The sequence below is a fragment of the Nanorana parkeri genome, unplaced genomic scaffold, assembly GCF_000935625.1.
Source record: "Nanorana parkeri isolate BGI_ZX_2015 unplaced genomic scaffold, ASM93562v1 scaffold1037, whole genome shotgun sequence".
Classification (NCBI taxonomy): Eukaryota; Metazoa; Chordata; class Amphibia; order Anura; family Dicroglossidae; genus Nanorana; species Nanorana parkeri.
The window spans coordinates 612,941-625,546 of record NW_017307305.1 but is presented as its reverse complement, the minus strand read 5'-3'; the positions used below and the strand labels follow the sequence as shown (position 1 = coordinate 625,546).

Below are 12,606 nucleotides of genomic sequence, written 5' to 3'. Positions count from 1 at the left end.
GATCAGCATCCCCAAATGACCCGGGGACGCTGATCTGTCATCAAACAATAACAAGTGGGCGGAGCCGGCCGGGACGTCACCGGCAGGGGGGCGGGTCCAGGACGACCAGGGCTCAGAAGAAGGAGGTCAAGCAATGCCGGCCATCACCCCACACCTTTCCCGTTGCTCCTGGGTGACCTTCTACCATGATATTCTATAACGGCGGCTCGTCATTGGTCAGCGTGCCTTATGATGTCCGTGTTCTCCTTCAGGTTACAGATAAAGTTGCCGTCTCCGGGAACCTGCGCGGTGATGGATAAAATGGAGTTCTACTCGGCTACCTGTGACACTCTCCGGGAGGGAATCTGTCAGAAGAGAGCCGTGAGGTTCTGATTGGATCGGACTTGTTGGACTCTATGGGGGGCGATGACCGGTCTGTGTGCTGAGTCGGATTACTTCATGTCATACAATGTATCACGTGTGCCGAGTCGGATTACTTCATGTCATACAATGTATCACATGTGCCGAGTCGGATTACTTGATGTCATACAATGTATCACGTGTGCTGAGTCGGATTACTTCATGTCATACAATGTATCACATGTGCCGAGTCGGATTACTTGATGTCATACAATGTATCACGTGTGCCGAGTCGGATTATTTGATGTCATACAATGTATCACGTGTGCCGAGTCGGATTATTTGATGTCATACAATGCATCACGTGTGCCGAGTCGGATTATTTGATGTCATACAATGCATCACGTGCGCCGAGTCGGATTATTTGATGTCATACAATGTATCACGTGTGTGCTGATTCTGATTTGATTTTTCACCAGCTGTTTATAAACAGAACCATGAAGCCGAGGATGGAGAAGTTTTGGATCGGGCTTGTGCCTTCCACGAGCGGATGGACATGGGTGAACGGGCAGAAATTTAATGCCAGCGTGTAAGTCACTTTCTGATATTTAAAGCCGAACTCCAAACCGCTAACGAGGAAATAAATACCGTACATGAGTCTGTTTTACCTGCAAAGGAGTTCTTCTGTCCATCCAGTCCTGAGGTTTACTCTGCTCTGCACCTGACAAGGGAGGAAATCTAATTCTTAGAGTCGAAGGATCCAGCTGTAGCTTCGGCTGATCTCTCGGCCCACTTCGGCCGCCTCTGCCCTGAAGTTCAGTGGACGCAAAGGGCTGCTGTACAGGCTATTCACAATATTCACAATAGCCCGTACACCAGCCGAAGGCAGCCGAGCGGCTTAGCCGAGCCGAAGGCAAATGCTTGGGCTCGACTGTGCCGAAGTGACACCCGAAGCGTGGAGAATGGTCGGCCGAAGCTGACCGACAATCCTCCTGCATGCAGCAGACTGATCACTGGGGGAGGAGAGATTGAGGAAATGCTTCCTCCTGCCTGCAGCAGACTGATGACATCATGTCGGCCTAGACATAGTCACTGGACTGGAGATGATGGACGCCTGGGGGCGGAGCTGTTGCTGTATATATATAAGATGTAGTCGGGGGAATTTGTGATGTTTATGAAATTTGCTCTTTTTATATACAAATAAAAACTGTTTTTCAAGTGAAATGATTTTTAGGTCATGTGATCGCTCGGCTCTGCTAATCTACACGGGTCCATAGCATGACATCCTGTGCCCCGGCCCGGCCTGCTGCTTAGCTTTACCTGCCGGGGAACGTGATGCATCCTGTAGGCTCCCAATATCCCCCGTTCACCTTTCCTATCACAGAACACGCTTTAGTCTCGCCATGTATTTCATAAGTAATGAATCAGGTTCACTGTTTTGTATAGGTGCGGTCAGTCAACGTTCACCGTGAGAAATAAAGAGGAAATGACACAGGTCAACCAACAACGGACATCCAAGGAATGTATTATGGCAACGCGGGGGGGCGCGCATATTATATTTAAAGCGTATGTATACCCGAAACCGAAGCTGAAATATGTCACTTTTTGGGGGTTTTGAGGATTAGGTTCACTTTAACGGCTCACATGTAGAGGAGAGAGAGGCTGTTTCATGCCAGCTGGTCTTGGAGAACTTTCATTTGAGTCTCATCGGTCCTCATAGCTCAGGACGAGGTCAAAGGAACTGATTGGAGGGACAGGCAGGTTGCTGCTGGAAACTGGGCTATGTGGGAGGGACAGCAAAGTATTGTACAGATTTGTTCCCTGTGCAACTTTTCAATGAGGAGGTTGCAGTACTGGGTACTGACCAGCAGGTGGCAATGGCTGGTTACTGTAGGAGGTTGCAGTACTGGGTACTGACCAGCAGGTGGCAATGGCTGGTTACAGTAGGAGGTTGCAGTACTGGGTACTGACCAGCAGGTGGCAATGGCTGGTTACAACTGATACATTATAGTAGACTCACGGCGCCCGCGATCGTACGATTATCGTAAGGTGTGTGGAAGCCGTGCGACCTCTACTACTGTAAGGCAAAACAAATGCCTTTCTACTGTACCTCTACTACTGTAAGGTCGCACGACTTTAAACTTATGAGAATGTTCTAAAACCCGCCGAGCATCGTACGACGTTCGGCGGGTGTGTAGCATGTTCGTGAGATAAAAGCCGGACGGGCCGGTGCCCGTTCGGCATTGCGGTCATCGGAAGCCCGCCCCTCAGGGGGGCGCGGCTTGCGATCATCGCAAGTACGATTTGCCTGTCCAAGATGGGCAGATCGTACGTTTTTTTAAGTACCTTACAACCATGGCAAGACAAAAGTCTTGCCATGGTTGTAAGGTGTGTGCCCAGCATTGAAGCTGCGATGTCAACTGGAGCTAAAAATACCATTGGAATACATTGGACGCAGTCTTCATCCGGTCTGCACCTGCTCTGCGCTTGGTGTGAACAAGGCCTTAGGGGTTCATTCATAAATGTTCTGCCCCCTACATATGGCAATAGCGCCCCCAGATGGGGCTGACGAGTATAGGAATTTTGGAGACATCCAGGGGAGCTGGAGCTGTGCGGACGGGCAGGACTTTTATAAATGGACCCCCATAGAGAGGGGATGAGACATTTCATTTCCCCAGAATATTTACACAGAGAGTTTGGCCACTTTGGGGTTCATGAAGACGGTAAAATGAAGGTTGATTTTTGGGGTGAAATGGCTTTGAGGGTTAAGGGACTATCTTGGACCTGTTCTTGTCTCACAAATTGACCCCCCGTCAGCCTCATTACTTTACATTATAAAGACATATTATTTATTTAAAGCAACAAAACACAAACAGCAATATAAAAAAATACTACAAAACCCCCATAATAGTACATTTTACTACCCTAAATAGGGCGGCTTGGTCACTGCTGTGATGGGGCTCGGGGGAGATGAGCTGCTGACTCATTGCTACAAGGGGAAGCAGGAGAGTGGCTGAGCTGCTGAGTCTGAGTCACTGTTGGGAGGGGGAAGCAGGGGGAGCTGAGGGGTAACTGCTGGCAGGGGGGAGCAGGGGTAGCTAAGCTGCTGAGTCACTGCTAGACTCATCCACCTGACCAACCGCTCAGTATCTGCAACCCCTTTCTGCCAATCCCTAGCACTGGCTTCCATCTCCCGCCCCCCTCTGCCAATTGCTGCACTGGCATCCATCCCCCGCCCCCCTCTGCCAATCCCTGCACTGGCATCCATCACCCGCCCCCCTCTGCCAATCCCTGCACTGGCATCCATCACCAGCCCCCGTCTGCCAATCCCTGCACTGGCATCCATCACCCGCCCCCCTCTGCCAATCCCTGCACTGGCATCCATCACCCGCCCCCCTCTGCCAATCCCTGCACTGGCATCCATCACCAGCCCCCCTCTGCCAATCCCTGCACTGGCTTCCATCCCACACTCCCCTCTGCCAATCCCTCCACTTGCTTCCATCCCACACCCCCCTCTTCACTGGTGGAGGGGTAAGCAGGGGGAGCTGAGTCACTGGTGGAGGGGTAAGCAGGGGTAGCTGAGTCACTGGTGGAGGGGTAAGCAGGGGTGGCTGAGTCACTGGTGGAGGGGTAAGCAGGGGTAGCTGAGTTGCATTCAGTAAGCAATAATGTGATCCAGCATCCCTTCTGCATTCCGGGTCATCTATAACAATATAACAATAGCAGGTTTGGCCCGTATTGGCTGTGAGACTCATCTAAGTATTGAGATTTATTTGCACACCAGACCTTCTCTATATGAGATTCTGTATAGAGAATGTTTCAGTATCACCAGCAGGTACTTTCCAGGTTACAAAAAGAAAGAACCGGGGCCGAGTGATGAAGTCAGAAACTGAACCTCTCGGCAGGCCGGCCATGTTTTCGGTTCTCATTCACGGTTTAGGTTTCTGTTCTCTGATCCCCGGACTGTAACTAATGAAGAACAAACAGTTCTCCTTCTGGTGTGTTCTGGGGGAATGTTATAGGACGTCCGTATATAACGGTCTGGGAGTTGCTGATCCCTATGATCCCTCCGGTGCACACAGACACATTACTGGTGTGCTCTGGAGGAATGTTCTAGGACGTCCGTATATAACGGTCTGTGAGCTGCTGATCCCTACGATCCCTCCGGTGCACACAGACACATTATTACTGGTGTACACAAAAAGAAACAAATGGAATTCAAAGATAACAAACTTGTATAACGTTCGCCTTTATCTACCCTCTGCCATGCCTTCTGAACACCGCGCGCGGGGGGGGGGCAGGGGGAGGTGGTGTCTATCTATAAAACTGTTCACACAACTTTTACCCAGGATTCACAGGCTTCTTCAGGTAAATCCACTTAGAAAATATGTGAATCTTGGGTGAAATTTTGTAAATCTCCTTTTTTACAGACCCCTTAAAGTGTATGTAGACCCTAACAATTAAGGTCTCAGATTTGCTCCCTTTGGGTCTGTTAAATATTCAATTGGAATTGTTTTGTTGTTTGTTACAAAAAAAATACCTGTTGATCCTGCCAGAAATCGTGTGAGCTGATCAGTTCCCGTGTCCTCTTCCTGGGCTGATTGTTATCAGTTATATTGTTTCCATGAACTATGGAAAACCTCCCCATGTGTTATGGAGATGAGAATAGGGGGAAGTGTTCTTTGTTTCTGTCCTTAGGTGACAACGCTGCTTCTCTATAGATACAGTACAGTGAGTGAGCGTTGTCACCCTAGGACAAGAGGTGTGTTAAGAGTAGAGAACACCTCACCCATGTCATGGAAATGGGGATGATCTGTAGTCCTAACACACTTCCTGTCCTAGGGTGACAATGCTGCTCCTCCATAGATACAGTACAATCAGTGAGCATTGTCACCATAGGACAGGAAGTGTGTTAAGAGTACAGAACACCTCGCCCATGTCATGGAGATGGGGATGATCTGTAGCTCTAACACACTTCCTGTCCTAGAGTGACAACACTGCTCCTCCATAGACACAGTACAGTGAGTGAGTGATGTCACCCTAAGATAGGAAGTGTGTTAAGAGCACAGAACACCTCGCCCATGTCATGGAAATGGGGATGATCTGTAGTCCTAACACACTTCCTGTCCTAGGGTGACAACACTGCTCCTCCATAGACACAGTACAGTGAGTGAGTGATGTCACCCTAAGATAGGAAGTGTGTTAAGAGCACAGAACACCTCGCCCATGTCATGGAGATGGGGATGATCTGTAGCTCTAACACACTTCCTGTCCTAGGGTGACAACGCTGCTCCTCCATAGACACAGTACAGTGAGTGAGCGTTTTCACCCTAGGACAGGAAGTGTGTAACTGGCAGGATCGCCAGGGAAAAATAGATAACTAATGCAGCCGCCCCATCTAGGAACTGGTAAGCTGTGACATTTGTGTTCTTGGGGTTAAGATACACTTCAAACATTGAAATAAATACAAAAGAACTGAAATCGTTTTATAAGCCATTTATTGGTGTGCCTTATAAATAAATAACAACAAATCACAATATGATTTCCCCCGGAAAACCTCTAAGGAAGTCATTTGGAAAATGAGAAAATCCATTGTAGCTGCATTCCAGCTATGTGTACATGGGTGAGGAGGTGTATGTAGCTGACCAATGAGATCGCAGCCAATGCTGATCTCTATAGAATACTGTGATGGGGGACAGTTCAGGGACACCATAGATGTGAATGACGACCCGACCCAAAGGCAGACCAATGCTGCAATCTCCAGTCATTGTCATCATTCAGGACACCCAGCACCCGTTTTTTTTCTGCATGTAAAGATGTAACTACAAATGAATTACACATTTTCTGGAGGTTTATTGAAACACAGATATTTCGACCTCATTGGGTCTCGTCAGTGCAGTGTAGCTCACAGGGATATACCACGGGGGTCTATTTATAAAAAAGAAAAGTGCGAATGTGTATAAAAGTCACAATTCCAAAAATAGCCTAAAATAAAACTGAATCTAGGAGCCAGTCTGCCCAATCCAGGAGGCAGCAGGATTTTTTTTGGGAGACAGTTCCATTGACGACAACAACAACTAGAGAAAACTGCAAACGTTAGACGCCGCCTGTAAATTTTAAGGCGCCCTGACCTAAAAACAATTCACCCTAAAATCGCCTAAAACAATAGAAAATACCCCAAGAACATTCAACTTTGCCCCATTCATACAACAGGCGCCGCTTTATACATTGTAACATAGAAAACACACTAGAAGTAACCAGAGAGCGCTGTAAATTTGCACAGAATAAATACACACAGTGCGCAGCCGGACGATTGGTTACGCAATTTATTTTAGTTTTTTTATAAATAGACCTCCAATGGTGATAAGTGTTAGAGATTTCTTTCCCCTCTGTGAGCAACTGCATATACTTGTGCGTGTGTCTAGTTGACCTTGGTGAAGACTCAACATTCACTGTCTCACTGTCTCATGGTAGAGCAGAATGGACTTTGTGTTTATTTTATCAGGGGATTATAGGAAAGTCAGAGCAGCTTTAGCGGCCGGATCCTTCACCCAACAAAAGTCATGGCCGTGACCACCGTTCTCCTGGAGTATTTTTTTATTTTATTTTTTAAATTAAATGCATATTTGTATTTTCTATGATGTGTGATATGTTTTACTGTCAGATATTAAAAATAAAGATACAAAATAGCAATCTGTTCCAAGTATTAAGATAAAATGACATCTCAATTATTTTTCCATGTTAATAAATATTTATGTAAGGTCCCCGCCTCTTGAATACATTGTATAAACATAATGATAATAAACTTCTGCAGCCAATACAAGTTGACACATTTCCCAGAGTTGGCTTTACATGAGCACATAGCCCGGGTGTCATCTGCACTGCACAATGCAAGCAAAGCTGTTGCAATATGTACAATAATCCAGCGCGGTTGTATAAAAGGAAGTGAAAGTTGTGAACAATAGAAGAATAAATATAATTTAAAAAAATAGAAATCTTTCTGCCCTTCTAACAATGGAAAAAGGATACTCGATCAAAACCACTGCCAGAGTTTGTAGCTGCAGCAATCATTGTGAGAGTGGAACACTTCAGGTTCTTTCCATGGACAATACAGTTTCTTCATTTCATGTGCAATCTTAAAGGAAGCCTTCTCATTGGTTGACCAGATATTAGGAAGGATGAAAAGACAGCTTGCCCCTCAGCCAGTCGCAGCTTGCCCCTCAGCCAGTCGCAGCTTGCCCCTCAGCCAGTCGCAGCTTGCTCCTTGCCAAAAGCTACCTTTCATTTTGTCGGTCTGGCTTGTTACAAATCCAATATCGACCTGAGTAACAGGCGGCGCTGGAGATCCGCTCTCGATTGAGAAAGACGCACGGGGACACCCCATCGATGTGGAACCTGGAGGGAGATTGCATGCAATTATGAGGATACCGCCGTACCACAATAATAATTGCTCGTTGTTTTACTTGTGAAAGGTTTTCACAAACACATCAAATTACTATGAATTCCGGAAAATGAGTAAAAAATATCCAGTTATAAAATATGATTAATATACACTGAGTTAATAACTTATTCATTTTTAAAATGCTGACACAAAACTATTCTAGTTTTAACAGAAACCGGACTTACGTTTTATTAAACATTGATCCATTTGTCCACATCCACGGACTCCCGTTATCCTCTCTCTTCAGACCAATCCAGTGATCGGACGAGCCTTTAAATCTCTGCAGAAACTCCTGTTGATAAAATCAATAAATCAATCAATCAATGTCATGGCTGATAAGCACAGACGGTCTGTGTGTGATGCTTTTGCATCCTGGGAAAATTGTTGAAGAACAATTTGATTGGATTCTCTGCTACACCCAGACCACGGGATAATTTTAGCCACAGTTCGGTTTTTCTAACCTGCTCCCCATAACGTTTTCTGTCACCGGTAAACCAAAGTCTGTGAGGGTTGTCCACGTGTGACCATGCAATGCTACAACTGAGCCTGGTCAGTTTGGAACCAGGCGATCGTATCACTATAATGACAGAGCTCCATTGATGGAGGAGCAGGTTGAAGTGGTTCATCTTGGCAATCTAAAACATTTTGCTCCAACCAATCTGACCAACCTCTTCATTCCAGCAACAGAACTCTCGCTCACCATCTTGCCTCAACCTTCTCAGCCTCCTTGCCTGCTGCTAGTAGGAGACTTTGGAAGTGGAGAGAAGGGGCTTTATGAAAGGTAAGATGTAGCCTTTGCCTCGGACACAAGGTCAGAGCTTAGTGGAGATAAGGTTGGACTTTGTCTGGCAGAATTCTGGCAGATTAATGAAACTTTGATATTTGCTTTGTGTTGGGGAATTTAGCTTAACTACATTAGCCAGGGGCCACCACAGGCAACCTATACTGCAGCACTGACATGAACTGTTGTAGGACATATGGCCTTCAACCTGGAGTATGGAAAACCTGTTTCAGGAGACCCGACACTTTCCTAGATGAGGTTCTTTTTGGCTTCAAAATTGACACAAAAAAATTGTCAATACTGAAACTCTAGGGCAGGGGTAGGCAAACTCCTGCCCTCCAGCTGTGGTGAAACTACAAATTCTATCAAGCATTTGCTTCTGGAGTCATAATTGTGGCTGTCAGAGTCTTCCAGTGCCCAATGGGATTTGTAGCTGCACCACAGCTGGAAGGTTGGAGTTTTCCTACTTTGGCTCTAGGGACTATAGAGCTAAACCCTCCTGGACACATACAAACATATTCTAGAGAATGTATGCAAATCAGGCTAAAAATTAGATAGTTCAACACTCATCAACTACATGTATAACAATGTGCTACACCTCAAGACCACATGACGTCATACAACCAACAACGGTTTATGAGGAGTGCAAAGTTCCTTCACTTATAATAGAAAGTGCTGACGAGAGATGACGTGGATGGACTTTGTAGGTTCGTAGGTTACCAACTACGACATGGGTAGGCAAACTTTGGCACTTCAACCTGGAGTATGGAAAACCTGTTTCAGGAGACCCGACACTTTGCTAGATGAGGTTCTTCTTGGCTACAAAGTTCTATACACTACAAAATTGTCCATAAGAAGACTGTAGGGCAGGGGCAGGCAAACTCCTGACCTCCAGCTGCGGTGAAACTACAAATCAGTTCATGCATCTGTCTCTGGAAGTCATGCCTGTGGCTGGCAGAGTCTTGTAATGGCTAATGGAATTTGTGGTTTCACCGCAGCTGGAGGGCCAAAGTTTGCCCACCCTTGGTCTACAAGATTTCCTTTGATTGGGTCGCCTTGGGCCTACTAGAAAGTTGTATTTCTATTCTTTAATAAATGGTTGTTGGTTTTATTTCATCATGTGGTCTTGAGTTGTACACTTCATAAGCTGATATGCATGATTCTATCAGTGTTGTGGTTGAGCGTTGAGCTACCAAAATTCATCATGGCTTGCATACCTTCTCTAGAAAAAGTTAATGACGCCTTGTGCAATAAATAAGGGACTGGGCACTGATTCGTAGGAGGAGGTCACATGCTCCCCCATACCCAGAAGCGTTGGGTATTTTGCAGTGGGGACCAAAGAAGAAGACATAGAGAACTGAAGAGGAGGAGTCCACCTGAGTTATCACACAGACATGATCACCAGTCAACTCACCAGCTCTTCCTTGGAATCGATACGGGCGAGTGATGCATTGTGGGAGACACAGAAGTCCTGGCTGTCCTGCCATTCCTTAAATTTCTTGGAGAAGTAATAACATTTCCTTCTGTACCAGATCCAGTCATCTTCACATGGCGCTTCAGGGGTGACCTCTGGGCAGACATTGCACTTCCCTGGAATCAGAAAATACACAATTGTTACATTGGCGCTGGTGATATCATCAATGTGTCACATCTCGGAGGTCAGACATAAGCTCAGTTCAATCTACATTCAGCATTGGTGGGGTAATCGTATTATGGGGGGAGGAATGTGTGTAGTGTTACCTATAGAAATACCATTCTCTTTTTCATGTCCCAGTATAAGAAAGAGAACTATAATCTGATTGGTGTACAAGAACATTTTTTTTCCTGTGGTTTCCAAATGCAATGGGCCTCCTGCATGGAGGAAATTATGGCTAGTGTCCAATTCAATTACAACTCTCCTTTTCCTAGCGCAGGTCATAATAATAAAGCTGAACTGCAGGCAGATTTAGAAAACACACTTAAAGCAGCCCTGTAATTAATAATACAATGCAACTACCTGACTTGGTGTTAGCCGAATGCAGTCTCTGTACAGCAGGGTTAAGGCTGGGGGAGGTAGAAGCAGCTCAAGGAGTTGATGAGTTTGTATGCTGCAGTGCAAGCGGCATGATGATAGGAGAAGAGGGAAAAGTGACAGAGAGATGACCTCTCCAGTCTGCTTCTTCTCCTTTCACTGGCTGGGGGAGGGACAAGACCTATAAGTCTCCCGTCCAGCGTATTTAACCTTTATCCCTGAAGTTCAGCTTTAAAGGAAGATTTCAATTTGCCAATGGGAAAGCTCTTGTGTGACCAATGTCAGCGTTTGATGTCCCCATATATAACAATTGACTTCTAGATGGACTCACCTCTGAGGGAGACAACGGTCCACATCATAGCAATAAGTACAATGTTGATTAAAGCAAATGCCAGTATTATATATAGGAGAAGGTCGCGGAAACGTTTGTTGGCCTCTAGAAAGTAGAAAATAAATCCATCAGGTATACATTATAAGGATACATAATGACGGTTCACGTTTCCTGATTTTGCCTAAACTTTAAAGCCCCCCGAGCTCGACAAACAACCCGATTCCCCAATGCTTACCGTAGCCAGGGAATTCATAGGGAATTGCTGGTTTGTGTTTGGCGGTGTCCTGAGGACTGATATATCTGAGGTGTTCTATTTCCACTGCAGTGTCTTTCATTGGACAGATGAAAGAGTCTTATTACTCTGGTGGCTCACCGTCTATAAAGAGAAAACACACATAGGAATGGATGGGATTTCCACTTAGAAGGTCATGTGATTCACAGCAGGAAGATGGATACATGTGAACAGACACTTCTGGGTATAACACATACTGTATCTCCAACCATATTAACCTCGACTGTCACATGATCACGTTTGCTTCTATTTTCCATTTGTGAGCTCATTACAATAATATTTCTCAATTTCAGCTCTCCTGATCATCTTGTAGCCCATGTATTGAGCAAAGGAACCAGGGGGTAATAATGGGGGTAACACTAACTAGCAGAGCCATCAGACAGTGGGGAGGTGGAGGGTCTGCGCTGCATCTGAGGTCTGGTTTTGGGTATGATGGTTTGGTATAAAGGGCTTTTAGCATATAAATAGACCCATACTCTAAAGAGAAACTGTCACTTTGACAATTTAGGGCATACTGCCTGACCCAGTGATGGTCACCTTTCCAGCGATCACCCACCACTCCTTCCTCCATCTCAGCTGATCCAAACTGCCTAGTGCTTTAGGGTACGGAGGAACATGTGTCTTCTCCCATTTGGAATCAAACAAATTTCAGGGTCTCCTCCCATTTGGGCCTAGCAGTCAATCACTGGGCCCGAACACTGTTTCATGACAGAGGGGGAGACCTCTCTTACCCCTCTAGGCTACAACTAGGGTTGCCACCTTTTCTTCGAGCGAAACACGAACACTCTATTGACGTGCAGACACTTTTTGGGGAGAATGAGCCGCGGCTTATTCATATGTAAGAACTAAGAGGCGCCACCCATTTATATGGAAATATCACAGTTGAGACTATTTTCAGTGGGGGGCCAGTAGCCCCTATCTTAATTTTGGTTGCCCCTGTCTGCCTGACATCTTGTGTCCGGGTTTCTGCTGCCATGAAACCCGAACACTGCATTCCAAACCCGGTTTGTCCGGGTAAATCCTGGACAGGTGGCAACCCTAGCTACAACACCAGAACTTTGGAGCAACTGTGAAGGAAGATGGAGCAGCAGGGGAGTGCTGGAACAGTGGTGTCACAAGGGGGGTGCAGGGGATGCGGCCCGCACCAGGTAACACCATCAGAGGGGGTGACACCAAAATGACTGGCAGTCATTTTGGTGTCACCCCCTCTGGCACCCAGTCATGGACTAGCAGCCCGATAGCTACACGAGAGATGAGGGGACCCAGCGGCATAACTTATCCCTCTGGATGAACACCCCTCCTCCACCAAAATGGCCACAATCAGTTACGTGTGCGTGATGTCATTATGTGTGTGTGATGATGTCCCAGCAGGTGACACCTGGCAATCGCATTTGGTGATACCCCTCAGCCT

At 46.2% G+C, this 12,606-nt stretch overlaps 1 protein-coding gene across 1 annotated transcript; it reads right to left on the bottom strand.

Annotated features, from left to right (window-relative positions):
* Positions 1 to 7,601: 7,601 nt before the first annotated feature.
* On the bottom strand, positions 7,602 to 10,993 carry CLEC2D (C-type lectin domain family 2 member D). Its single transcript, XM_018567369.1, has 4 exons — positions 10,904 to 10,993; positions 9,976 to 10,151; positions 7,966 to 8,072; positions 7,602 to 7,734 (listed from the first exon to the last, which is right to left on the bottom strand). Exons 1-4 carry the CDS (start codon positions 10,929 to 10,931, stop codon positions 7,614 to 7,616), a joined length of 432 nt encoding a protein of 143 aa, XP_018422871.1. The 5' UTR covers positions 10,932 to 10,993; the 3' UTR covers positions 7,602 to 7,613.
* Between the last annotated feature and the right edge of the window lie 1,613 nt (positions 10,994 to 12,606).

Excerpts from the sequence above, each read along its gene's own strand:
- CLEC2D (XM_018567369.1), bottom strand. The coding sequence starts at position 10,931 with ATGATGTGGACCGTTGTCTCCCTCAGAG. Across the intron at positions 8,073-9,975 it reads TCGATTCCAAGGAAGAGCTG|GAGTTTCTGCAGAGATTTAA; the intron begins GTGAGTTGACTG and ends TTTTATCAACAG. Across the intron at positions 7,735-7,965 it reads GGATCAATGTTTAATAAAAC|GTTCCACATCGATGGGGTGT; the intron begins GTAAGTCCGGTT and ends ATCTCCCTCCAG.